Raw genomic sequence first — 27619 nt, 5'->3', positions numbered from 1 at the left:
ATAATCAAAATCTTGGTTATAAAACCTTAACAGGTGCTCGATATACATGTTCTTGTATGGTTTCATTACTGCGGTCGATCTGTCAGCCGGTATATGCCATGTCGGAACCGGCAACGTTTGTCGTTGGCCCATGAAGTGTATTCGGTGAATGTGACTTCTTTTCGTGTGACAGTCGTTACCACGTAAGTTGACTTACTTTGAACGTGTCGACGGCTTTTATTGTGTTCACACCAAAGCCTGCACCAAAGCACAAGCACTGCTGGAATATCGGAGGTATTTATTACTTCACTAAAAAGTGAAATATGCACGGAACCGCGACGCGCTCGTACCCGCAACGCTGGATGTTTATTATAGCTGTAAACCAACAGGATGTCTCTTATACGGAAATTTATTTTAAAACAGATCTACATTATGAAATGACATATGTTTGCGTAATCTCGCTGCGTCGCCTCATATGCAAATTAATTCGCATGGTTGCTTCCTCTGGCGCATCAAACACGTAACCAAACCATGTCACAGTAAAAAATCATATCAACGCACGAAAGCATGATATGCTGTCAATGTCGATTGGACTTTCATGCGTGTATATATGGTTCCCATAAAATTATGGATTAAAATGTAGTCCACATAGGATAGAAAAAGGGAAGCAAGCACCGGCAGTCTGGAACCAAGTTGAAGTTCGCGGTTCAGTGCAGATGTACTCCTTTGCCCTGTGACCTGAGCGAGGAGGCACAGTGTTTTCCCGTTGGCAACTAGTTTGGCGTAGCTATGGTCCACGCGTTGCGACCCTGGAAGCCTGAATGACTGACAGGGCGAGTGCACCTTAGAACGTCATGAGCTATAAGATCACTGCCTTTTCACGTCATATCTCATGATATCTGTCAAACTGCAGTATGTCACGTACTCGCTAGCTGCGTACGTGTTCGTGTCTCAGGGCAGGGGTGCATAGGTTACACAAAAAAGTAAGTTGTCACTGCTATCGGTCATTTCTTATCGTCCCTGCACGGTGATGATGTGTGATCGCACGCTGATATATAGTCAGGAATCTGTCAAGGTATCCAAATGCAAAAATCCTGTTCTGGATACTTTTATTACTTTGTATTTTATTCTGTTTTTAAATGACTACAATATAAACAATACAGTTATGAAGTATTCCTCATGCAGATTCTATCCATACCAAATTTATGTCTGTCAGTCGTCTGGATGCTGAGAAAATTGACTTTGTTCAAGAAAAAAAAGCACCTTTTTGGGCACACAAGGCGTTACGCGAATCGCATGGTACATTGGGCATTCAGTGAATAACCAAGTTACTGATAAGGGTATCATCTCAATCAAATTTTTAAAAGGTCCAGAAATGGATGGAGAAACATATATTAGATTAATGAAAGTTTGATCTGAACATAGGTTTTGGATTTTGAGCGTTCTTTTTTAGCTGGTCTGTAGGTTACATTAATTTTTGTGTAAATAATCATGAAACAAGTTGCGTAAGGCGAAATTACTACATTTAGTCAAGCTGTGGAACTCGCAGAATGAAACTGAACGCACTGCATTTTTTCACAATGACTGGTCCGCCGCTTGTGCAAAACGGTGTGAAACTGACGAGCCTGTTCAGCGCGGTAGTGGTTTCGCTGTGCTGCATAGCACGCTTTTCTGTACCTCTCTTCGTTTTAACTTTCTGAGCGTGTTTTTAATCTTCTTCTTCTTCAGCGTTCCAGAATTTTCTGGTTACGTGTGAGCTCGTTTGCCCATTTGGGTTCCCCACACTATACTCTGAGAGCTTAGCCAGCTTCACTCCGCTTTCGTTGAGTAGGCTGCTAGGCATGCTGAGTATTTTCGTGTTTCCATAACCCACCGAACTCTGACATGGATTACAGGATCTTTTCCGTGCGGACTTGTGCTTGCATGTACACACGAAGGGGGTTAAGTCACTAGCAGGTCTGCACATAAGTTGACCTGGGAGATCGAAAAAATCTCTTTTTTTTTTTAAATCAGTTTCAACTGAGATCTATGCTTATTTCACTCCTTGTGCCCCTGGTCTATGTATGGAGAAAAGGTTTTCTTTCATGGGTGATTTATATTGATTGTCTTCTAATAGTTCTATCCTTTTTCTCTCTCATCCATTCACCTGGAAGTTACAGTGGCATTGATATATGAATGGCTTAGATGAGACACATCCCACATCATTCACATATATGTGTGTTATCTAGCTGAATAGTGGGTTTACTTGAAGTTTAACTTGTTAGTGTGTCAGTGTAAAAAAGAACCAAAAGATATATTCATCACTGTAGGATTAATAGGATCATGCAGGGATGTTCAAGTGTTGGCAGTCTGCATCACGCCAAAGGTTGTTTGTTTTTTCAAATCATTGGGCAGATCTACTGTTTTTGACAGCAGATAATCCAGATAAATTCTTATTAGGTTAACTAAGTTGTGATTACTGAAGGATGCAGGCATGAAAATTCTCCGTATTTTCCGTATTTTTGAAAAAAAATCCGTATTTTTTTTATTTTCCGTATTTTTCCAATCGATTGCTTCATTTTGTATGTATTTTGGGGCCATGTTTGAATCCAATTTTAAGGCTCAGATAGCCCCAGATTGCACCAAATTGCACTCTTGAAAAAAAATTTCCGGGGGTGCATGCCCCCGGACCCCCCTAGAAGTCCTGGCGCTTTGCGCCTGCGAAACTTGGCGCTACGCGCCTTCGAATTTTTTTTTCAGTATTTTATTTTTTTTCAGTTTTCATGCCTGAGGATGCTTGTTGTCACTTCGTTTCTATTTACATGACTTAAAGTCTGGTTTGTGTCCTTGGGCAGCTTCCCACATTACTGTATGCAATACTAATTTGCCCCCCAAAATGTTATGCCAAATACACTTTGTATTTGGGGGTTCATCTACACAGTTGTGTCAGTACAAAGTGTAAGATATCAGAGTTTTAAGTCCACATTTAGATCGCAGCGACTAGTTCTGTAGTTGTGATGTTTATAAAGATTAAATATATTATCGAAATAAAAAGATTTTTTTGAGATAACAGCGCTCACGTACAAGGTTATCAGTGGATGACAAAGAATGATATCACAGCTAACTTATATAAAAAAAGGTCTCTCTGATACCACATTAACTATGAAAGTGTTTGCCTGTAGAAGGCCAGGCCTTTTCCTAGCGTGCTCTTGTGCTGATGCAGCGTTCGTCTGATACAATATGCTGTTGTGAAAACTGCACGAGCTTTGTTTTAGCTGACACCCTGTTTCAAGAGACTTCTGAGTAAGAATTCTTGTTGCAACGTTTTTTTATTTTTTTTTATTGTTGTGTTCTTTCATTCTTTGCCTTATGGGCTGATGTTATTGTTTATTATTTTTAATGCTTCTGAAAAGATTTTTTTGTTTAGAAAGGTTAATGATATACTTGGATGTTCACCGATGTTCAGACACTCTTTTGCTGTGCTTTGAATACCCGGAAAGAAATATAACTAGGTCTTTTTTTCTCAGGTGATTGCATTGCCAAGTTCAAGAATCAGTGTCAGGTGTGCAAACAGGTAACACTGCTGTGGAAAGGTCATCAGAATCACTGCATTTACCATGGGGAAGGGGGGCCAAGGCACCCAGGATCTGGAGAAGAAAGAGGTAATCAATTTATTTCATATGCTGTGTGTGTGTGTGTGTGTTTCAATCTTGTGGGAACATTTGCTTACACAACGTCTGTGTCCCTGTTAACTCTCTCTCATTGTGTCCCTATCACAAATGCATCATCGTCGCCCTCTCTCTCTCTCTCTCTCTCTCTCTCTCTCTCTCTCTCTCTCTCTTAGTCTCGATCACACACACAAACACACACATAAACCCCCAGACCAAAGACAGATCAGTCAATAGTCTTACCATACTATTGTCAGTGTTCTTCTTGCAAATGCAGTGATCGCGCTAGGTATTTTTCAAACCGGTATGACGTCATGAGCTGGCTACAAGGCTCTCACGAAAATCGGTAAGCTTGCCAAGGCAACCAGTAAAAGACAAACAATGACTTACAATACATTAAATCAATGTTTATCAATGTCATTTATATGCTAACGTTTTTTTCTCTCCTCTCCCCCCCCCCCCACCCCCCCCCACCCTCCCCCCCCCCCCCCTCAAAGCAACTGTCGCACAACTTGACAGTGACACATCAGCAGCCGCAGAGAGAGAGAGAGAGAGAGAGAGAGAGAGAGAGAGAGAGAGAGAGAGAGACTTCCGAAATAAAATAGGAAAGCAAATAGTAATCACGCAACTGGAAGACTTACTCACTAGTTACTTACTGTTACAGTTTCACTTTCGCCTCACAATAATCAACTGTATGTAGACAAAGATCTAAGCTGGTGTGAGTACGTGATTTCCCGGTATGATGCTATGTCGGCTATAGTTAGACGCCGTCCCTTATTGTCTTTCAGTTTCTCATAAACTGAAAGATTTTACGATGGACCGGGAACCGAAAGAAATGGCGCGAAAAGTATGATGTCTGATGTCTGTGTGTGTAGATCTTTTTCTCGGCGACAAGGAAGATTTCTCCGCTCCCTGACCACCTACATTGCTCAAATAATCTGCTAGCAAATACTTTAGATCTGGCACAATCGTACTGAAAGACATTTCGGAGCTCGCCTCCTTGTTATTTTTGACGTCATGTTTGACACCTTGACATCAAGTGTCATCAATAGAGACATAATCGCAACATTGTAGCGCTGTCACAACAAGCCATCCAAATCTCTCTCTCTCTCTCTCTCTCTCTCTCTCTCTCTCCTTTTGTAATAAAGTTCTGAGTCTGAGTCTCTCTCTCTCTCTCTCTCTCTCTTTCTCTGTCTCTCTCTCTCCCCCCCCCCCCCCCCCCTCGTACTGACAAACGATTTTTGTAATTACTACTTTTTTTTTTTACCGGTCAAACCAAATAACAATCGGTACGTCTGACCGACATCCACTTTTTTTTCCGGTATTGGCGAATCTTAACCGGTAAAATACCGGAAATTACCGGTAAACGCGATCCCTGAAATGATATTGAAACTAAAGCAGTAATATTTTTACCTAATGAACATGGAACAATGAAGACATTTTTAATAGAAGACCGAGATCCATTGCAATGAACCATGAATAAAGAAGAGAATTTTACTTTGAGACGCTGGGGGCATGTGTATTCTTATTAGTTTAACTAAGTTGTGATTACTGCAGAATGCCTGTCGTCGATTCGTTTCTTTTCAGATGACAAAGTCACTGATATGTGATTATACCACAGTTTATGCTTCAACTTGTTCAAGCTTAACTCGACCTTTTCAGGTGAAGAAGTTCAGCTGGGATGAGGTGAAAACCCACACAGAAAGCAAAGACAAATGGCTGGTGATTGAAGGGCAGGTGTACAACATCACGTCATGGGCGCGCAAACATCCCGGCGGGAGCCGCGTCATCAGCCATTACGCTGGCCAGGATGCAACAGTCAGTATACATTTGTGTTAGCTATCGATCTTTGTTAGAAAGTGGAAAGCCACTTTCAAGTCAATCAAGATCCTGAAAAATCTCAGAAAATGAGAACTTAAAATACTCTAGGAGTAACTTTACAGTGGTTGTGAACAAAACCTCAGGTATTTAAAGGGGGGGAGGGGTGTCTTAAAAGGGTGTTACACTGTATTGTGAACTTTTAGAAAGTATTGGTGCTCTTGTTTATCTTGGACATTGTGTGCAGTTTTGAAACTGGAACAGTGTTTTTGTTTCAGAAGTTTTTCTTTATTTGCCTGTCTTAAACAGATTATTTATTTTGTACCCGATTGTGTTAATTGTTTGAGTTTTGGTCTTAAAACAACGAGGCCAGTGAACCACAGTAATTTGCAGAAACCAGATTTTGTGATTGATATATATTTTCACACTTTTGTTTTAACTGGATTCAACTTTTTTCCAGGATGCATTTCGTGCTTTCCACAACAATCTTGATCACGTGAAGAAATACCTGAAGCCCCTTCACGTTGGGTCCATTGCACATGCAGATGCACAGCCGGACACCCTGGAAAGTGATTTTAGATCTCTTCGAGAAACAGCTGAAAAAATGGTGAGTACTTCTGAGCTGCAAGAAGCACTGATCATAATAGAGAGCTGAACTATCTTTTTTTCCTTTTTTTTTTTTTAAGACAAGATATGCTGCGTCTGTACTTCCCTCTTTGTCACGTTTCTTACATGTGTGACACAAAACCTGCATTTGTTTGTTTGCTTTTCTGTTAGTTTCTTTATTAGTTGTCTGGTTGGAAACTTTCTGAGAGTGAGACAGTTGTCCCCCCCCCCCCCCCCCCCCCCCCCCGCTTCCCTTCACTGCCACTACTCCCCTGACCCCCTCCAGTAAAGAAAAAGGAAAAGAAAAAAGGAAATGGTAAAGTAAACAGAAGCTATAATTATCAGGTTAGATTGATCTATGACATCATACAATCAAACAAGCATTTATTTTGTATTATATATATATTTTTAGACTTAATTGATACATTCACTATTCAGCAGTGCTCATATTATTTCAAGGAGAAGAACGACAAATATTTATTGTCTGTCTTTCTTTTCAAAACAGAAATTTGTCTTTTCACTCATCCATTTTTTGCTTGCAGGGCCTGTTCAAAACAAACTATGCATTCTTCTTCATGCACCTGGCTCACATCCTGGCCTTTGAAGCAGCAGGCTACCTGGTGATGAGGCAGTTCGGCACTGGATGGATTCCGTACCTCATTTCCCTCTTCTGCCACGGCTGTCTACAGGTAACCATGCCCCATTAGGGGTTTTCACTGTATTTGGGTGACAAAAGGGGTTCCACTATATGTGTTTTAGGGTTAAAAAATTATCTTAAACTGTTTTATTTTAGAAACGTTAATGTGCAGGAATGAAACATTTATCTTCAGTAGGCAAAATGTCTGTTTATGTGCAGATTTACAGCTCTTAGTGTAACAGATTCACCAGATGATGAGGTTTTTTCTCTATTTAGTTGGGCAGCTTTCGAATAGAGCATAATGCAAAGTTCAAGTCAGTGGAAAAGTTGTTTTGTTAATACAGAGATATTCTGAGACTAAATGTACACATAATCTTATATTAATTATAAATCATGATAGATTAACTGCAGAAACGACAGAATGATCCATTTAACCTCAAGTATAGTACACAAGTGTGCTTTTGAATTACACAGTTATTACTTGTTTTATTTGGATCCTATTATTTTACGTGAGGTTTCATTTTTAAGATTGTATGCTGATGACTTGTGATTTGATCATGCTGGTTTGTATCGATACGTGTTATGAAATTATGTGTATGATTACCAAACATCTCTACCATCACATTGCAGTACGTATCTTATTCCAGTCCAGCCCAGAACTCTTTTTTTTTTCTCTGTCCTCTTCATCCTACATCATCATGTCCCTATATTTTTCATGACTGCTGTTTTAGAACACATGCTGGCATATATTACTAATCCATATAATGTAGATGCCTTCACCCAAATGCAGGCCTGAACACATATAATGCAGAAACTATAGCCACACAGAGAGATACATGTGCTAAGACATGGACAGATACAGACATACACACTGTGAGAGAGACAGAAATACACACACATAACTATGTATTGGTACAGGGGTGCCCCACCCCCACTCCACTCCTAATGTACTCTTTTGCGAACACAGTTTCTATCCACCTCAAAAACCCCTGAACAGTTCATTATTCATCGTCATTTGTTAAATTGCAGTGGTACCTTTGAAATGAAACCTCTCCCATGAAAGGACACCTCCATGAAAGGGACACCCTCTGTTGTCTCTTTCTTTGTGAACTTAACTAACAATACATAAACTAAAAATATGTATACATCATTACATGTACATGTTATGACACTGTTGGCTGGTTGCAGGCTAGGGTGTCAAATGTTACAGGTATTACTTAACAGTACTATACCTGCAATGAAAGGAAACCCTTTGTACCAGCTGTAGGAAAGGTCTCAATCTCTAGGTGTAGATTGTAGGTGACCTGTCATGTTAGGTGTGTTTTAGTCAAGATAATAGATAAATTAAGAGACGTCTTCAGAAGGTGTTATTTCAAAGAAGGCGTCCTCTTATTGGAGGGGCCTCTTGTCGGAGGTATCGCTGTATTAACATCCTAATATGATGTATTCTTTAGTGTGTGTATGACATTGCTTTCATCATTCCTCACCTTTGTATATCCTCCGGTGATTGTGGAATTGTGACTAGCTTTGATGGACTGCCATGCTTTGGTTTTGTAGGCCCAAACAGGGTGGTTGCAGCATGACTTCGGCCACCTGTCAGTGTTTCAAAATTTTTACAATCTGGACCACTTTCTTCACTATTTTACCATGGGATTTATTAAGGTAAACCTGCCCAGCTGCTAACTAATACCAGCCATCCATGTTTGTTTGTTTTCTCATTGTTTTGGTGGCGTGGCCTGCTTTGTGTGCTTGCTAATCATAGCACGAGAGCGTCTTTGTCTCTCATTGGTCACTGGTCAAGTTTGTCGCACCTTAAGCCTCAACTCTGAGTGATCTGCTTTTGTTTGATCTGCAGTTTCAAATCTGTTTTGTTGCTTTTTTTTGTTTTTTGCGTGTGTGTGTTTACAAGGACTTTATTTTCAGGTTTTGTTTTGTTCCCTGTGTTGGTTTTTGTTCTATCTTTGAAAAAAGAAAGAGCAGAGGCCCATGGGAAGGTTATGCACTTTTACCGAAAATTGCAGATCTTCTCATTTGCAGAACTAACAGGCGGTCACCTTTGAGAGAGAATATTTGGTGTGACAGGCTTGACTAGAGACAGCTGTTTTGTCTTGCACCTTTGTTGAATCCCTGATCATCTATGGGCATCCGAGCGTTTGTCATCCACATCTGTCTCTCTCTTTTTGTTTTCTGTGACTGTTCTCTCCAATGTTACTTTTGGTTCCAGGCTCAGACTGGTTGGCTCCAACATGACTTTGGTCATTTGTCCGTATTTAAAAAATCCAAATGGGACCACTTCTTCCACTATCTAACCATTGGCGTTATCAAGGTAACAAGTGGACTGTTGTCGTGGTACCAGCTCCAATATATTTTTCAATTTGCATTTTATCCCTTTCTGTACCCATGTTTTATGAACTCTCTGCATGAAGTTGCATGAAGTCCGTTCTGGCAGGAGGTGACTTAATTTCGTGCATTATCTTTTGTAATCCTCAGTCTATTAATTGGTTGTTAGCCCTTACCTTTATGGTTCACAGCTAATTGTTATTGCTTTCTAAGTCAAAATTCACCACCAACTCACTCTGTCACTGTTAGGGATCGATATGTATGCTTACCTAGAGGACAAACCTTGCCTGGACTTTTTTTTTTTAAAGATAGAGACAAGGAAAAAAGTCAAGAAACAAAGGAGACATTATGAACACGAAAAAGAAGAAATGTTGATGTGCAGTTTTTTAATTTTAAGTCATAATCTAAGGAGATGTATATAGAAATCTTCATTAAGAAACAACAGCAACAATGCCGTTGGAGTAAGCAAACAAAGACGGTTATAATGAGCAGTATGACATTTTAAGAGTTATTGTGCAGACTGTCCTCATTGGTTTTATCATCTTTTAAAACTGCATGGTAACAGCATGAGATAAAATCGTTCCGCAGTTTGCTCATGTTGTGTAGACATGTCTTTCTCAAGCTATAAATTATGTCCAATCAGACCTGTTAGGTGTGTGGGTGTATGTATGCAGGTGGTGGGGTTGGGGGTGTTCGTGTCGGGGAAAGGTTTGCTGCACAGTCAGGCATTAATCTTGTTTCATACTTCTGTTACCAAGATGACACAGCACCTCCCACTAACATGGACAACGGGTAGCAACTAACTGTACAACATAGTGTATTACTCGTCTTCATCTACTTTCCAAGCTTATACTAACATACATGTATGAAGTTTTCAGACATGTTCTTTCTGAGAATAACAGAAAGTAAGATTACAATGCCAGTTGGAGCAAAGTATATGTATCGCTTTAATAAATAATAGTAAAGAGCCTTTAAATCATTTGTTGCCTTGAGCTTTACTTAAACCAGATTCTAATCAAACTGTCGTTCCATGCATGCGCAGTATAACTGTGAACTAAAAATGTTACTGCGCAGTTCTGATAAACACAGGTGAATTCGTACAAACCATATGTCTTGTTTAGCACAAAATCTAGAGCACTTATCAGTAAAGTATCAGGGCAAGAAAGTGTTAGAGTACCGGGGCTATAGGAAACACGCCACTGCAATTTGCTTTTGATGTGAACTTTGTCCTCACTTCTCTTTTCCCGGTGTCCAAAGTGCAAAATAGTGTGTCACAGATGCAAACATCAACACATCGCTTGCACTGAACCGACTTTCTTGATGGATCAGATAATTACAAATGTCATGTTATACACTTCTTACACTTGCTGAAACACTTTGCTATCACTTCTTGCTTCAATGGTTCTCTTTCAAAATCGTGTTTTATCGTTCTGTAGTATTTTAACAACGGTATAGGTTTCAAGTTTGGAGGAACATCACAGACCTTTCTAATTGTCTGAGATCATTGTTTCTGGAAAACTACAAGTCTGATTATTGTCAGGAAAAGTTTGACAGGTTCAAAGTGAAATCCCTTCTTCATAGAAATCTCTTCGGTTGTTTGTTCCTTTGCAAGCTGTTTTCCTCCCTGTGTGGTTGAATAATGATTATATTCAAGGCCTTACTTCAGTTTGATTGCGGCCCTAATTAATTGCTTCTTGTGTGAGATGATCCTGCATTGTGCTGTTGCTACCTATGTCTTTCAGGTCTGCTAACTCACAAAATATTTGCCAAACTTGTAAATTTGCAAGTAAAAGGAATTGGTGTGGATTTAATCTACAGAAATTGTCAATTCCTTTTCTTCATTTGAAACCGGCTTCTAACTCAGGCCTCCTTTTGATGTGTGTCAACGACTTGGACCTAATATTTCCAGATCAACTGAATAGAAAACCAATGCTTATTATTTTGCAAATTATTTGTGAGCAAGTATATTATAAGTGGCAAACTCATTTGTCTGGTTGATTAAGCTTTCTCTCAGAAGGCATTCTTAAATTTTCCTCCCTTAGCACTGTGGAAAAGGTTCACAGGACAAGATAACTGACTGACTAGTACCTATAACTATTGATGAATGGCATATAAGTCAGGGGAGGTTATGTGCTTCTTTTCTCCCCATGTGACTGTATGACTTCGAATTTGATCAAAACAAAATGAAAACACAACAGCTAGAAACCAGTTTGGGTAAATTCTTCATCAATATTTTGTCAGCCTGTTGCTGACTTCTTCAGGATGGTCATTTAGAATTTGATCTGAGTGTTGAACATGTTCTGTGGTTTCATCCCAGGAATTTGTCAGTCTTAATTGATTTCTGCACAGTATAGATCGCAATTTAAATTTTCGTGATTGTATACAGCCAAGAAATGTATATCCGAGACCAATTCTTACTATTTTTCCAGTGTGGGTGAACATTAACGGCGTTTTACCTTTTTTTCTGCTAATTTCTAAAACACATTCTGACCTTGTGATGTTCTGTCATGGAAAAAATTGCACGTTTTGTTTATTTCTTAGAAGAATTAGACCCATTTGGAAGTAACAAGATGATTCAATGTTAGCAGTGGTTTCATTTCATACGTAATTGGTTACAGTGAGAGAAAACTCATGGGGAGAAACTTCTCTTTGGAAGTAAAAAGGAACAGTAAGAACGAAGACTTGCATTGTGGAACTGTTGCGTGCATGTGGAAATTGCTTGGCCATCCAGTTTGAGCTTGCTTTGCTTATACATGTATGACTCTTTGTTGATGCTGTTCTCACAATGAAAACTGACTTTTGACAGATTGGAGCTAATTCTTCCTCGCCTTTTAACCATGTAAATCAGCGTGTTCTTTATTGGTCAACTTTTTGTGGTTATATGCAGTGTTGTTCCCAGGCTCTGACAATTGGTCGGTATGACTTAGATTGAAAGTACATCCTAGTACATATATGTAAGGTCCAAATGTCCTGGCTATAAACAAAATTGTTATTTCGGATTAAGACATCAAGATGTCAAAACTCTAGGAAGTTGTCCGGCCAGGGGTCATAACAATTTGTCAGATGGAAAAGTATGCTTCAAAGATCCAGGCCTGAGAATAACACTGGTTATAAATTATGTTTCCTTTTTCCTTTTTTTTTTTATCCCCCTTTTTTAAAATTTTTTTTTTAAATGTTTGTGCCATAGCTGCAGCTTTACTTTTGCAATGTATTTTGTGTGTGTGTTTGTGTTGTTATTCTCTGTTCTTTTGTGTGCATTTTCAGTTTTAGTGGATAATAAAATATGAATAGTAAATAAGTTACTAAATCTGGACATGTGCCAAGAAAAACCCACAGTAGCTACGCAATTTCTGCACCAAAACTTAACCCTGCCACCAGATTTTGTGCCTACAGGTAACAACAGTGAACAGTCCTGAAGCGGGGTTATCTGGTAATGCACTCATAGATGGAATGACACAGGGAATAGTGATAACATACTTTTTCCTCTCCTTTAAAAACGTCAGTCTTGTACTGTCAGCGTAAAAAGTAAAAATATGAATGCACTTGGTATTTTGTTCGTGTGTGTGTGGAGGGAAAAAAAAGAAAGGGGAGGGGGGGCGGGGGTAGAGAAATATTCAGACACTGCTCTCACTTCTGTTTTACATTCTCTTTTTCTCTGATAGTCGAGGGAGGGGTGAGGGGGTGCTTTTTTCCCCCGAGTACTCCAGTACAATTCTCTTTCTTGAAAGTGTTCAAATAGAGTAGGTATGTGTAGGAGAGGAAAAAGAACTTTAAAATAATTTTTTTGTTGTAAGTGGCCATGAAGTTTTTTGTTTTTGCTATGCTGTTAAGTTTGGGAATTAAATGTTTGCACAGGGATTTGTGTAGGAGTGACTCAGAGTGCATTCTTTGTGTTTGTGTACCTACTTGATAATTTTAACCTGAAATGATTCAAATGGGAATATGTTTCTTGTGCGTTCTTTTAAGCTGCGTGCTTATCTGAACATGCTGTGAGGGTGTGGCTCCTCGCATGCTCTGTTCAGTGACTTGCGTGTATCTGATAACCTGTTGCTTACATTTTATGTATTCGAGCAGATAGACTTTTTTGTCTGGTAATATTTGCGACAATTGTATGGTTTTATAATTATGTGATACACATGTTAGTAATAAATGGAGGGGGGGAGGAGAGGAGAGGAGAGAAAGATCGGGGAGCAGAGTGTGGGGAGGGGGTGGGGAGAATGGAAAAACTGATGGGAGGGGTGGAATTGTTGTGGGTAAACTTGCGTATGCTTCCCTTTAGTAACATATGACAGCCAATGTGTGATTTTATGACAAAATTTTTTACTTATAGGTCAGTGAAATGGGAGGTTTACAGCAAAGAAAAATGTGTGTTCTGTTATTTGGTTTTTGGCAGACTGTGCATGCATGTGCATGCGCGCGTGTGTGTGTGCATTTGTGTGTGTGTGCGCACGCTTGCGCATGTTCGAAACTAGTTGACCTGTGTTGAATATAAATGTACAGAAAATACTTCTCGATCTTTGTATATTGTGAATTTATTTCGTTGTGATTGAAACATGGGATCAGCATGTAAGAACAGGTTTGATCATCACACAAACGCATTATACCTGTATTCTTTCAGGGAGCTTCACCTCACTGGTGGAATCACATGCACTATCAACATCATGCCAAGCCGAATGTGGTATGTGTTGACAAGTTGATCTCGCTGATGTTCTGGCTAACTTATTACTGTGGGAAAGGGTGTTAATACAGGCGAACCTGTCTGTAATATCACCACCCAAGGGACTGACCAAAAGTGGTTGTTATAGACGGGTGGTCACTATGAAAAGGTTGTCGGGCCATTACCCATTACTAATATGAACTTAAATGAGGCTTGACTATTAATTGTAGATTAAATTTAGCTAAAGATTCATTCATTTCAAATGAGAAGTTTTTTCTCGTATCTTTATAACATATCATTTGTAAGACTCGAACGCCAACAATTTGGAAGTAAAAGCTTTTTCATGCATCAAAGTCCTGGATCACCAGAGCAGGGATATTTGCTTGGATTTCAATTTCTTTGGAAAATGTTCAGCAATGGCCATAAAAGTTTTGTTATTCTTTTTTAACTGTAGACAAATTTCAGCAGCTCCCATCTGCCAGAATGGTGGCAAAGTTTTTGCATATTTGAAATAAAATGTAGACTTCTGACGCCAAACATCCTTGCCACAGAGCTCAATCAGAAATTTCACTTTTATATTTTTTTCAGATGGACAAGGACCCTGATGTGCGAGTGGAGGCTCTGTTTGTGATTGGAAAGCAGATGCCTGTCAAGGTTGGTACAAGTTTTGTCCATTTTTGTGTGTAATGACAGTTCCTTTTCAAACAGATTAATAGGACCATTTACACTGTTAGTCATAAATTCAGAAGCAGTTCAGAGCAAATGCATGAGCTGTATCATGGTATTCATGAGAGGCAAACAGATTGTTTCATCAGAGAAAAAGTCAGTAAGCAACATGCATGACAAATCTGAGGGTATGGATAACACAATATACATGTATGCAACTGAGTGTTGGAACACAACAATCACCTAAATGTTTTAACATAGAGGGGGAATCGAGACGAGGGTCGTGGTGTTTGTGCGTGTGTGTGTGTGTGTGTGTGTGTGTGTGTGTGTGTGTGTGTGTAGAGCGATTCAGACTAAACTACTGGACCGATCTTTATGAAATTTGACATGAGAGTTCCTGGGAATGATATCCCCGGAAGTTTTTTTCTTTTTTTCGATAAATGTCTTTGATGACGTCATATCCGGCTTTTTGTAAAAGTTGAGGCGGCACTGTCACACCCTCATTTTTCAATCAAATTGATTGAAATTTTGGCCAAGCAATCTTCGACGAAGGCCGGACTTCGGTATTGCATTTCAGCTTGGTGGCTTAAAAATTAATAGATGACTTTGGTCATTAAAAATGAAAATTGTAAAAAAAATGTTTTTTATAAAATGATCCAAATTTACGTTCATCTTATTCTTCATCATTTTCTGATTCCAAAAACATATAAATATGTTATATTTGGATTAAAAACAAGCTCTGAAAATTAAATTAATTAAAAATTATGATTAAAATTAAATTTCCGAAATCGTTTTAAAAACAATTTCATCTTATTCCTTGTCGGTTCCTGATTCCAAAAACATATAGATATATGTTTGGATTAAAAACACGCTCAGAAAGTTAAAACGAAGAGAGGTACAGTAAAGCGTGCTATGCAGCACAGCGCAACCGCTGAACAGGCTCGTCACTTTCACTGCCTTTTGCACTAGCGGCGGACTATGGTCATTGTGAAAAAATGCAGTGCGTTTAGTTTCATTCTGTGAGTTCCACAGCTTGACTAAATGTAGTATTTTCGCCTTACGCGACTTGTTTTTTCTTCAGGTGGCTCAGAGCAAGAAGAAAAGCATGCCTTACAACTGGCAGCAGCACTACTGGTTTGCAAGTATGTATGTACCTGGGCGCATAACAGTTATGATATATGTTCCATTTTCATTTTCATTACTTTATTGTCCTATCGCTGAATAATTTCGGTCACTTCCTCCCAGTGGAAAGCTAGCAGCAACAGTCGTGCTACCCAGGCGTGCACTTGTGTATGTGTAATCAGCGACCTGCACTTATGGTAGAATGACCGAGGTCTTTTACGTTCCGCATTGGTGACACTGGTACCGTCTCTAGGTCTGCGCATTAATTTGACCCGGCCCGGATTCGAACCCTTGACCCTCGGATCACGAGTCCAGTGCTCTACCCACTGAGCTACTGGTCCCTATATATGCCAGACATACTATATCATGCAGAAATTTGTGTGATAACTAATATATATATTGTGTAAAGATAAGAACAAGATTTACCCTCGGGGAAATTAGGGCCGCTTTCTCACTGGGGAAAGCGAGCTGCCTTACAGTACGGCGCTACCCATTGTTTTAATCTTTTTCCTGCATGCATGTATTGATGTTTACCCCCCGCGGGTTAGGGGGAGTCCCATATTGGTTGGGACGAGAAAGAATTTACCCGATGCTCCCCAGCATGTCGTAAGAGGCGACTAACGGATTCTGTTTCTCCTTTTACTCTTGTTAAGTGTTTCTTGTATAGAATATAGTCAATTTTTGTAAAGATTTTAGTCAAGCAGTATGTAAGAAATGTTAAGTCCTTTGTACTGGAAACTTGCATTCTCCCAGTAAGGTAATATATTGTACTACGTTGCAAGCCCCTGGAGCAATTTTTTGATTAGTGCTTTTGTGAACAAGAAACAATTGACAAGTGGCTCTATCCCATCTCCCCCCTTCCCCCGTCGCGATATAACCTTCGTGGTTGAAAACGACGTAAAACACCAAATAAAGAAAGAAAGAAAGTATTGATGTTTCCAAGCCTGGAGACTTTCGCTGTGAACTGTGTTTCTTTTTTGTGCGCATGCGTGCACACGGGGGTGTTCGGCCACTGAGGAGAGTCTGCACAAAGTTGACACTGGGAAATAAATCCCTCGCCGAACGCGGGGATCATACCCACGCCGATAGCGACAACTGGTTTTGAAGCCAGCGTCGCCGCCGACTGAGCTATTTCCCCGCCCATGTAATCTGGTTTTTAGTAAATGTGTCCTGTGAACTGTGACCAAACATTCAGATAGTCTGGCTCGATTTAGCATTTGCCATAAGATTTGGTTACCAGCGAATTTTAAACAACAGTTTGGAATAAATAGTTTTAACGTTATTCATTTTGCTGTGGAACATATACTCAGTACATGTTTGAAATATGTGAGGTTTTTTTTCTCCAGTTGGTCCTCCTCTGCTTTTCCCGGTATACTTCCAGTTCATGCTCTTCCGTCACATGTACACCAGAAAACTATGGACGGTAGGGTTTCTGTGTTGTAATGTGAAGGGTGTGTGTGTGTGTGTGTGTGTGTGTGTGTGTGTGTGTGTGTGTGCGCCTGTACATGTGTGCCTACATGCTTGCACATATTTGTATGTGTCGTCCTGAGTTCGGGAAAAGTATTTAACTCTGAATGAGAAAGTTTTATGAACAAGGAAGAGGCAGTTCCCTTTCTTAAACAGCTAACCCTTGCATTCAGGAATGAGGCCATATTTGGCGGCCTATTCTATGAGAGGCCATAGGATTGCCAGTTTCACAATAAGTTATAAATCTCACATTTTATGAATAATTACAAGATTCATTGATAACTAAATCCCACATTCTGTTTGTAAAACTTGTATAATTTGGTTTGTTTTCAGGACCTGTTTGCGGTCAGCCTGTTCTTTGTCCGGTTCTACTTTCTGTACTGGCCTCTGTTGGGATGGGGCATCATCCCATTCTATTTCATGATAAGGTAAATCACTTTTACAGGGCACTAGCTATTACAGGGATACAGTCAAACCTATCCTGGCGACCACCCCTCGATAACGACCACCACCAATTAGGATCCCTGACAAGATTCATTCTGTACAATTCTCCTTTCATATAATATGTTTAAAAAGAGTACTATGTGTGTGGAAACTAGTAGTTAATGAAACTTGTTTCGACAGTAGTTGGGAATTTTCTTTTGCCCTTTTGGTTTGCATTAGTCTGCTATTTATTAAAAAGTTTGTCTGTCAATGCTCTTTACTGAAAACTTGTTGACAATTCATAGAAAAGATTTGGCATGTTAACCACTAATCCTGGATTGTCACTTATTGCTCCCATGCACTGAGTGAGCATGCAGCCCTTTGCCTTTGGGGACTTTTCTAGGATCGCACAATGAAAATGTGCCTATTTATAAAATATTATACAAAAACGCATGAACCGCAAGAAAACTGTCTGGCTTGTTCCTGGTTAATTGAATATTCTGTTTCGTCGTACGAAGAAGAAGAATATTCTGTTTAAGTGCCCAAGGAGAAAATCATGGGAAAATGAGAGGACGTAATGAAGAGAAAAAAAATGTCATGTGACTATGTTTTTCAGGTGTATCGAGAGTCACTGGTTCACTTGGGTGGCACAGTCCAATCACGTGCCTATGGAAGTCAAGGCTGACGAGTCAGAGTCTTGGATGAAGCTGCAGATACATGCTACCTGCAATGTTGAACAGTCCTTTTTCAACGACTGGTTCACCGGACATCTCAACTTCCAGATTGAACACCAGTATGTCGCATTTATGTCTTCTCTAGTGTATAGAGTGAGAGAGAGAAAGAAACAAGTCGTGTGAGGCGATATCAAAACATTTAGTCAATCTTTCAGCCTGTATAAAAAATTTTAAAAAAAGGCAACACTGTAAACCTGGGATCAGTCATTATCAAGACTAGCAAGGCTGCGCTTACCGAAACTCGAAATCCGAGATGGGTCGAGACGCTTTTGGCAAGACATTAGGACATAAGACCTAATTTGCATCATCCAATTTTCTTTTATTTTGCGCACAATTTTAGACTAAACTTGACATATCCATAAATTTAGGGATTTAGGAAATGATACAGAATACAATTCAATGATTTTTCAATCTCTTAAAATTTGAATTTTGATTAGAATTTAAGAAAAATGTAATGAACAAACTGATTAATTTGTTTTTAAGCTTCCACGTTCAAATGCTGCTCAATAGTCTAGGCCAAATGTCAAACATTGCTTGACCAAAATTGCAATCAATTTCATTGAAAAATCAGGTCAGTTAAGTGGGCCATTAAGTTTTTTGATAAACCGGATATGACATCATCAAAATGTATCTGAATATTAGGGAACACACGTCTGGGGATGAATCCTGGTAGGAGGGAGGGGATTGTGTAATGCCCAAAACTTTTACTGGAAGAATTTCTGGCAGTCAATCAGAACCAATGAATATTTTTTCAGCTTTTGTTGCTTTGAGCTGAAATAGCAGGGCCGGGTTGTACAGTTGTCAGTGTCTGCATTTCTCAGGGCCGGACCCAGGGGGGGGGGGTTCCAGGGGTTCCGGAACCCCACCCCTGGAAAAAGCATGTACCTTGCTTTGAGTGTTTTTTTGAGTCACTTGAGAAAAAGTGACTATGTAATCGGTCAGTGTTAGTCTGTCCGGCCGGCCAGCCGGCCGTCCGTAGACACCACCTTAACGTTGGACTTTTCTCGGAAACTATCAAAGCGATCGGGCTCATATTTTGTTTAGTCGTGACCTCCAATGACCTCTACACTTTAACGATGGTTTCGTTGACCTTTGACCTTTTTCAAGGTCACAGGTCAGCGTCAAAGGAAAAATTAGACATTTTATATCTTTTCTCGGAAACTATCAAAGCGATCGGGCTCATATTTTGTTTAGTCGTGACCTCCAATGACCTCTACACTTTAACGATGGTTTCGTTGACCTTTGACCTTTTTCAAGGTCACAGGTCAGCGTCAAAGGAAAAATTAGACATTTTATATCTTTTCTCGGAAACTATCAAAGCGATCGGGCTCATATTTTGTTTAGTCGTGACCTCCAATGACCTCTACACTTTAACGATGGTTTCGTTGACCTTTGACCTTTTTCAAGGTCACAGGTCAGCGTCAAAGGAAAAATTAGACATTTTATATCTTTGACAAAGTTCATCGGATGTGATTGAAACTTTGTAGGATTATTCTTTACATCAAAGTATTTACATCTGTAGCCTTTTACGAACGTTATCAGAAAAACAAGGGAGATAACTAGCCTTTTCTGTTCGGCAACACACAACTTAACGTTGGGCTTTTCTCGGAAACTATAAAAGTGACCGGGCTCAAATTTTATGTGAACGTGACTCATTGTGTTGTGAATAGCAATTTCTTCCTGTCCATCTGATGCCTCATATAATATTCAGAACTGCGAAAGTGACTCGATCGAGCGTTTGCTCTTCTTGTTTACTAGTTTTAGCACCAAAACAATGCTGCTCTTAACCCTCAAAACAAGGCCCAGAATGCACCCGATTGCACAGATTTTAACCGTTTTTCAAAAATTTTCCGGGGGAGCATGAACCCGGACCCCCCTAGTTCGCGCTCCTGCTTTGCAGGCGCGCGCTTGTGGCTTCGCCACTTCGCTGATTTGCCCCCCCAAAAAGGAGGAACCCCCCCCCTTACAACTCATTTGGTCCGGCCCTGTTTCTTGAACATTGGATTTCCCTTCCAGGAATTTCAGTACAGTATGTCTTGATCTGTTTGCTTTGATACAAAAATAATTATATTTTCAGCCTGTTCCCGACCATGCCACGACACAACCTGTACAAGATCACTCCGCTGGTGAAGTCTTTGTGTGAGAAACACGGCATCGACTACCAGGTCAAGTCGCTCTACACTGCTTTTGCAGACATAGTCCAGTAAGTGAAAATAATAATAAGGGGATGTGAATGCGTGATGTATTGTGTAAAAAAAAAATCCATCTCACACGGCATTGAATATGTGCGCGATATAAATTGCATACAAATTTTTTTTTTTTTAAATCCCTGCGCTTAGAACTGTACCCACGGAATACGCGCGATATAAGCCTCATATTGATTGATATGGTGCAAAATCCGAACACAGTTCTAAGCACCTTCCAAAAATAAGAATCAACAAATCAATAATGAAAGTCGCTTGTTCATTTCAATGCTTGTTATTCTCTCGGGTGCCAGGAGAAAGGTACCCCCCATGGGTTAGGGGGAAGAATTTACCTGATGCTCCCAAGCTCTTTTTACCCTTATTAAGTGTTTCTTGTATAGAGTATAGTCAATTTTTGTAAAGATTTTAGTCAAGCAGTATGTAAGAAATGTTAAGTCCTTTGTACTGGAAACTTGCATTCTCCCAGTAAGGTAATACATTGTACTACGTTGCAAGCCCCTGGAGCAAATTTGATTAGTGCTTTTGTGAACAAGAAACAATTGACAAGTGGCTCTATCCCATCTCCCCCCCTTTCCCGGTCGCGATATAACCTTCGTGGTTGAAAACGACGTTAAACACCAAATAAAGAAAGGAAAGGTTCCGTATAATTCTAGCTTACTCCATTACACATGTCGTATGCATATAGAGCGCTTACTTCCCTTTGGTTATTTGATCTCGATCAACAAATCGGTAAACAAATGCAAAGTCATGTACATGATGGAGTGTGTGTCCTGCTCTTCATCAGTCCTTGTACTACTCTCTGCAACTGATGATCTTTGGAAATTACTGTCAAGGGTTTTATGGGTTGCTCAAGAATGGTGCGTCTTAAAAGAATGAGGCAAACAATTACCGATAAAATGTGTGTCAAAGCAATCTTTGGCGTCACAGTGGGAATGAGGTCTGATGTGGATTTTGCAGTGTTGTTTTAAGGGGTATAACTCTTACCGAGCCCATGTAAACACCGTCGGATTTATCTTGTAGGGTGAACACAACACATACCCACCACCCCCACTCCCAGCCCAGCTCACCCACTGATAATGTGAGAAAACCGTGCCTTCTGAGGGTGGGAGTCTCAAAGAGGGGTTGAATTTACAGATATATCATGAACAGAACATCTAAGAAATGAAGCCCTTCGGGGGTGGTGGTGGGAGGCGGACGGTCATAAAAAGGAGGATCGGCTATACTGCTTCATTCCCATCGAATGAAAGAAACTCTGCTGTTTAGTCATTTAGTTTTAACGCATCAGTTGTGTGTTTTTCCTCAAAAGGAAATAGATTTTCATGGTACAATTAAAGGCATATGTACTCGATGACTATACACGCTAATTGCTTTACCAACAGCTGGAGACATGCTAAATTAAGTTCCCTGCAAAATATTGTGGTCTAGGACCCCTTCAATGTTGAGATATGTTAATTTTCATTTTGATCTGGATCGTCCTATTTATAGATTTGGCAACACATGTAACGTTGATGCAAGGGAGCTAACACCGCGGCTTTGTTGACATCCTCACTTTTTCAGAGGCTAGAACAAGCTGTAATGCATGTATTATGGTCCGCGCATGGTGACATATCGTCATTATATGGTCTTATGGTGCGTTTGACATCGATTATGGGCAAACTACACTTTGTAAACACGGGAGCGCGTACATATGCCTTTAAACCACCATATCTTTCTTAATTCACTTCACCACCTCCAAGACTGCCTGGATTCTGAATATTTTCATCTTTTTCTCTGCAGAGCTCTTCGCAACGGAGGGGAGCTGTGGCAAGCCTCCTACGAGCAGTTCCATTCATCTTAGACTGACCATGCAAATACCTGGCTGCATGCATGGCAATGGCCAAATAACCATCTACACTGAACCTGCTTCTAGCCGTTGTACACAAGTGTCGCACAGTTTTCTGTGTTAGCTGTACTTCCGTCTTCTCTTGCAAGTTGTCTGCTGTCCCTCTGTGTGAATGTGTGTGTGTACGTGCAGACCGGATTTCTAGCTGCTTGATGATCAGGCCAAATAACTACTCTACACTAAAGCCTCTTCTGTACAAGTACTTGCGACACATGCATGTCACCCATTTCCCTGTGTCACAGCTGTACCTCTGTCTTCTCTTGCAAGTTGTCTGCTGTCCCTCTGTGTGAATGTGTGTGTACGTGCAGACTGCATGGATTTCTAGGTACACAATGATCATGCCAAATAACTTGTCTACACTGAACCTGTTTTTTTCAAGTGTCACCCATTTCTCTGTGTTAGTTGTACTTGTGTCTTCTCTTGCAAGTTGTCTGCTGTCCCTCTGTGTGAATGTGTGTGTGTACGTGCAGACCGGATTTCTAGGTGCACAATGATCAGGCCAAATAACTAGTCTACACTGAACCTCTTCTGTACAAGTTTCATCCATTTCCCTGTGTTAGTTGTACTTTTGTCTTCACTTGTCTGCTGTTCCTTTGTGCGACTGTCTGCATGTGTGCATCTACATCATCGGACAACTGTTTTGTGGGGAGCAAAATGATTGCTTGATTCTGATGCACGTTAGAACTGAAATTAATGACTGTCCAATTGCTTCAGAATTGTGTTTGAAATATGTAGATCTTAGTTAAGAGCGCAAGAGAGATTTTGTTGTTGAGCAACAAGAGATGTGATTTGTTGCACAATGTGTCACTGCTTTTGTAACTGTTATAAGACACCTTTATGATTTGCTAAAGTTAAAAGACTTAGCGTCTTTTTTCCTTTTTTCTTTTTAATAGAATTGCTAGGATCGATAAGAAAAAACCAAGTTCCTTCAAGCCAACAAAGATTCTCTGAATGTACACCTTCAGATCGAGAACAAATTCTCTGCCAAAGACAACTCCTTTAGTCAGCATAAGTCACACAGTTGTGCTGTGTTGGAAGCAGAAAAAAAGAGGATAATGTCATGAGTATTGATACCACAGACAGGACAGTTTTTGAAACATGTAAACATACCAAAATTCAGTCTGTTTTCCAAAGTATCTTTGTTGCAAGTATGAGGCTGCCTGGATTTGCTCCAAGCTGTTATTTTACAAAGAAAGGGAGCAGAGATGTGTGACTCAGTACATATCATCCTTTTTTGAATTTACAATTTTCAGGGTGATCTATGCTTGATTTCTGTTTCTATATACACGTAGAGTTGTGGAATCTGCCATGCCAGTCAATATATATATATATAATGTATTACTTGATTCCATTTTTGTATCAGTATTTTTTAGCATTCTTTTTGATGGTATATAGTCTTCAACAAATAACTGTCTTTTGTTTCAGTATTTGTATTACATGATTATGCATCTATGTACTAAGAAGAGTGAATATTCCGAGTGGTCTTTTTTTGCATTTTAGTTAACATTGAAATACAGGCAAATCCAGCTAACTCACAAACGGTTAAGTCAAAAATTCGCTTAGCACACAAAGAAATTCTGGTCCGGAATTATCCCTCTTTATCTATGTGTACAAAGTACCCTTAGCTCGAAATGGGATTTCTCTTTCGTAAGTCGAAAGACGGATAGCACACAACAGAAAGTCAGTCCCAAAGACAAAATTTACTCTATATTTACTACAGCAACTCGAAACACGAAACTTGGCGTCTCACACTAGCGCATTGTGTAACCTTATTCCCTTCTTCTCTACACGGACGCCACACCGACTGGTCAGTCGGCACGCAATAAAGTATGAAGTGAAGTTAGGAGGGGGCGAGGAGTAAGGAGAGGCGAGTGGTACTCACAGTGTGTGTTTGTGTGTGTTCACGGGTGAACCACGTGGTTACTATACGGAAGAAGAAGAAGAATTCAAATTGTGGGTTGCCTCTCATTCAGTTTTTGTTCAGTCTTGTGTGCTCTGTGTGTGCGGCCAGATCAAAGGCATTGGGTGGCCTTGTTTACAGACACGACCTTCTTCCCAGGGGTCAATGACCCAGTTTTTGCCATGAGAGGTGGTTCCCCTGTCATATCTGAGAGAGGAAACACTTCCTGCATGGGGGTCAGTGACCGGTCAGTGACCGAGTTTAACAGAGTGGAAATCTGTGTGTGGGCCAGATCAAAGGCAGGGCAGTACCTAGTAGCTGAAACATGCATTATCACAAGTTGTTTGACTGATACTCAAGCGGTCTCTTTGATTTTTTTCGTAGTTCACGGTACTATGACCAAGTCGAAATTTCGGATAGGACACAATAACAATTCGGTCCCTTCAATTTCGTCTTATCCGGATTTGCCTGTATGTAATTTATTCATATGTTTGGTCCTGATTCAAATAACTGTTAATGTTTTCTGCGCATACTGAAGGAAGCACCAAGTATATTTGTAATACATACGTTTTGTTAGTGTTTTTTTTTAATGAAAGTTTTCCACCAAATTTTACTTTTCTCTTCAATTTTGTCTTTGCAAAGAAACTTAAAACTGACATTTGAAATCGGAGATTTTTTCCGTTATTTTTATTTTTATTTTTTGTTTATACTTTTATCCTTGCCATGCTTTTCACGCTCTGTGATTAGGCATTAAAGTATCTCCTTTTTTTCTTATTGCCAGTGGTAGACTCGTTATCCGTTTGATACAGTAAATGGTTAAATGCTTAATTGGTGTGGGTCCCGCAGTGGGGCACTGCGGTTATGAAATTAAAGGCCCCTCCTGTTTTTGGAACCGCAGGAGCTTTCTAGTTTGCTTTTAGGTAGATTTTTGGTTCCTCTTTCCTGTCATGCTCTCTTTTTCTTCATGAATTCTTTTCTTTTTTCTGCCTTCTTGCTCATTCACCTGCATTTTTTCCAAAAATCTCTTCTCTTGCCGCTTGTCTCGCGATTCATGTATAGTTTAATCTGTTAGTGTTCTGATGTAAGTCCAGCAGTAGATAGGTTAAGCCTATTTTAACATACTGGAAACTGGTAATCTTCCAGTAGGTATTAATTTAGTTTTACTAAAGCCTGCTGGGACACAAGTAATGGGTTAGTGCATTTGTAAACAGGAATCGCTTGACAAGTGGCCCCCTTCATCCCCCCCTTCCTCGTCCTGATATGGCTCTGCGTAGTCGGCTGGACGTTAAGCAACAAATAAATAAAATTAATTGGTGTGGGTAACTGCTTTTAATGTGGTGGTGCATTGTACTGTTTCACATACATTTCTTTCCTTTTCAGCTTTGTCATATTGGTGGGTTTTTTCTTCTCTTAATATGTCAGAGCTTAAAGCAGATTGTAAAATTTGTTGAAGAACTGCTGCTTATGAACTAATGAAGAAGAGATACTTCCTTTGATTTTAATTTTACTGATAACACCTGATCCGATTTCAGTGGTTTTGCACTGATTTTTCCCCTCCTAATTTGGTGGTCTCATCTTTATGAGAAGTTAAATTTCACCTATAATTAGCCTATCAGAACAAATTCATTGATTATCTTCCAGAAGTGACTAAAGATGGAAATAGAAATATTGAAACAATGATAAACCCAAGATGCTATGTACTCCAAAGCATTTTTTGCCTATTTACATCAGTTTATATTCCAAAGGCGCTAGAACTATAGCATTTATTTCATAGACTGTGTGCAAGCCCATGACAAAAGACCCTGCAATTCCTCTTTTTCCACTAGTATATTCATTGAATAGATGTGTATTTATGTGAAGTCACATTCATGACTCGCATCCTGAACAAGACTATTTTAAGAAGCAGTGTTGTGTTCAGTGGCCATATACCAGCGTTGGTTTTTTTCTCCAAAGAACTCGCAGCCAACGAATGAGACAGAAGCTGGGTTGATGGAAGATCACGATTCCGTTTCATTTGATCTCGCGCTTTATTTGTTACATGTCGAGACAATGTATTGCAATCAAAGAATTAGTTCTGCCATGCACAACATTCGGCATGATGTTGCCGAGTATGGTACCGAAGTTGGAGAACGTATTTTGCTAAAGTGACAGTACTAGTAGGCGACACTTGCCCACTGATTTTAAGAACTATATTTCAACACAAATCGGTATTCATCATTAGCCTGTGTGATTGTCATCCATATCATTGTTAGATGTATAAAAGTGTGGTTAATAGTTTTTTTCTCAAGATATAAAAGTGTAATTAATAGTATATATTCTCCAGTGTATGTTTAAGAAACAAAGACCAAACAAATGTTTTGACGTAAATTCCTGGAGGAGCTAGATGCTTCTACATAAAATGACATTCTCAGTAAAATTTCAGATATTTTCTTTCCTTTGAGTTCAAACTTAGTGTATTTAAATTGTAGCTAGAAATAATTATGGAAGTTCTTTTCTTGAACAAAATCTTTTTGATACAATGTACTAACTTGATTGGAGTAAATAAAATTTATCCATTTCTGTTTTGAGAAGTTGGTAAGATCTGAAAATGAGAAAATGAACAGCGAGCATCTGTCGTTTTATGTGTGTGTTGAGAAGTGTTGGTGGTGTTTTTTCCCCCTTCTTTTGTTCTTTGTTTGAAATATGTCATCGGTGTCCAAAATAGAAAGACAGCAAAACAGCTAGGTCAAAAATGCTGACAAACAAGCAAAACACACCATTCTGTACAGTTTAATGCAGCACATTTACATACAGCCAAAATGTAAACAGGGTATTATATACAAAAGTTTTGACATGAGTGTGAACATACTGATCTAAAAATACTTTCATTATGTACAGACTCCAACCTTTCAGTTTCACAGGTCTGCATACGCATCGCTACATGTTTTATCGACGGCATCTCTGAATTTTAATGTTATGATTTGATCAGCAATGAGCAGACAAAAATCGAGTCACTGGAAAAATTCAAAAACTAAGGCACATGCAAACAGGAACAGTTACCTTCATCAGTATCTTGAAAGCATGATTTCAGTCACTGCATCAGTATCTTGAAAGCATGATATTAAGTAACCATGACCTCAAATTTTAGAAAAGCATTGCTCAAACTTTTTGCCAACATCCTCCGATGCAAAATCAGACCCTTACAGACGAACAGTCTCCAAAATGACAGAATTATCAACAACCAGGTACAATCTGACACAACAAAATCTACTGTTCCCAGTCAACACCGCTTGACAGGTTTTTATTTACCCTTATGTGTGTTCTAACTTCCTAATGGTACACATTCAAATTACCCTCCTTCCTGCAAAGACAATCATGTCAGTCCCCACAGATCTGTACAGGGTTTTTACATTGGACAAAAGAATCTCCTTTAGATGCATACCACCCCTGAAAATGCCCCCAGGGTTTTTTCCGGCGGAAGTGGCGGCAGGGCATCACCCGGCACCGACGGCGGATTCACCAGCTGCCTGCACAGCTCAGGGCGTCGGTATGGATGCG

The 27619-nt window shown here is 39.7% G+C and overlaps 1 protein-coding gene across 6 annotated transcripts; it reads left to right on the top strand.

Annotated features, from left to right (window-relative positions):
* The first annotated feature begins 39 nt into the window (after window positions 1-39).
* On the top strand, window positions 40-26643 carry LOC138958753 (acyl-CoA 6-desaturase-like). Of its 6 annotated transcripts, none has more exons than XM_070330037.1 (14): window positions 40-182; window positions 3486-3620; window positions 5289-5444; window positions 5905-6051; window positions 6593-6739; window positions 8912-9013; window positions 13646-13705; window positions 14273-14338; window positions 15432-15492; window positions 16819-16895; window positions 17273-17367; window positions 17979-18155; window positions 20174-20299; window positions 22077-26643. In XM_070330037.1, exons 2-14 carry the CDS (start codon window positions 3576-3578, stop codon window positions 22135-22137), a joined length of 1320 nt encoding a protein of 439 aa, XP_070186138.1. In that variant the 5' UTR covers window positions 40-182; window positions 3486-3575; the 3' UTR covers window positions 22138-26643. The 6 variants fall into 6 exon arrangements, with proteins under 6 accessions (XP_070186138.1, XP_070186133.1, XP_070186135.1 ...); XM_070330032.1 differs by lacking the exon at window positions 8912-9013 and adding an exon at window positions 8245-8349 and having other exon boundaries at window positions 41-182; XM_070330034.1 differs by lacking the exon at window positions 8912-9013 and adding an exon at window positions 8245-8349 and having other exon boundaries at window positions 57-273.
* The last annotated feature ends 976 nt before the right edge of the window (window positions 26644-27619 follow it).

This window comes from Littorina saxatilis, linkage group LG2, assembly GCF_037325665.1.
Source record: "Littorina saxatilis isolate snail1 linkage group LG2, US_GU_Lsax_2.0, whole genome shotgun sequence".
NCBI lineage: Eukaryota > Metazoa > Mollusca > Gastropoda > Littorinimorpha > Littorinidae > Littorina > Littorina saxatilis.
This window is presented reverse-complemented; position numbering and strand designations above follow the sequence as displayed.

What these genes read in the sequence shown, in the direction of transcription:
- LOC138958753 (XM_070330032.1), top strand. Translation starts at nt 3,576, where the DNA reads ATGGGGAAGGGGGGCCAAGGCACCCAGGATCTGGAGAAGAAAGAG. An exon ending in TCTGCCACGGCTGTCTACAG is followed by an intron (nt 6,740 to 8,244) that starts GTAACCATGCCC and finishes TTGGTTTTGTAG; the next exon opens with GCCCAAACAGGGTGGTTGCA. An exon ending in AACTTCCAGATTGAACACCA is followed by an intron (nt 18,156 to 20,173) that starts GTATGTCGCATT and finishes TTATATTTTCAG; the next exon opens with CCTGTTCCCGACCATGCCAC.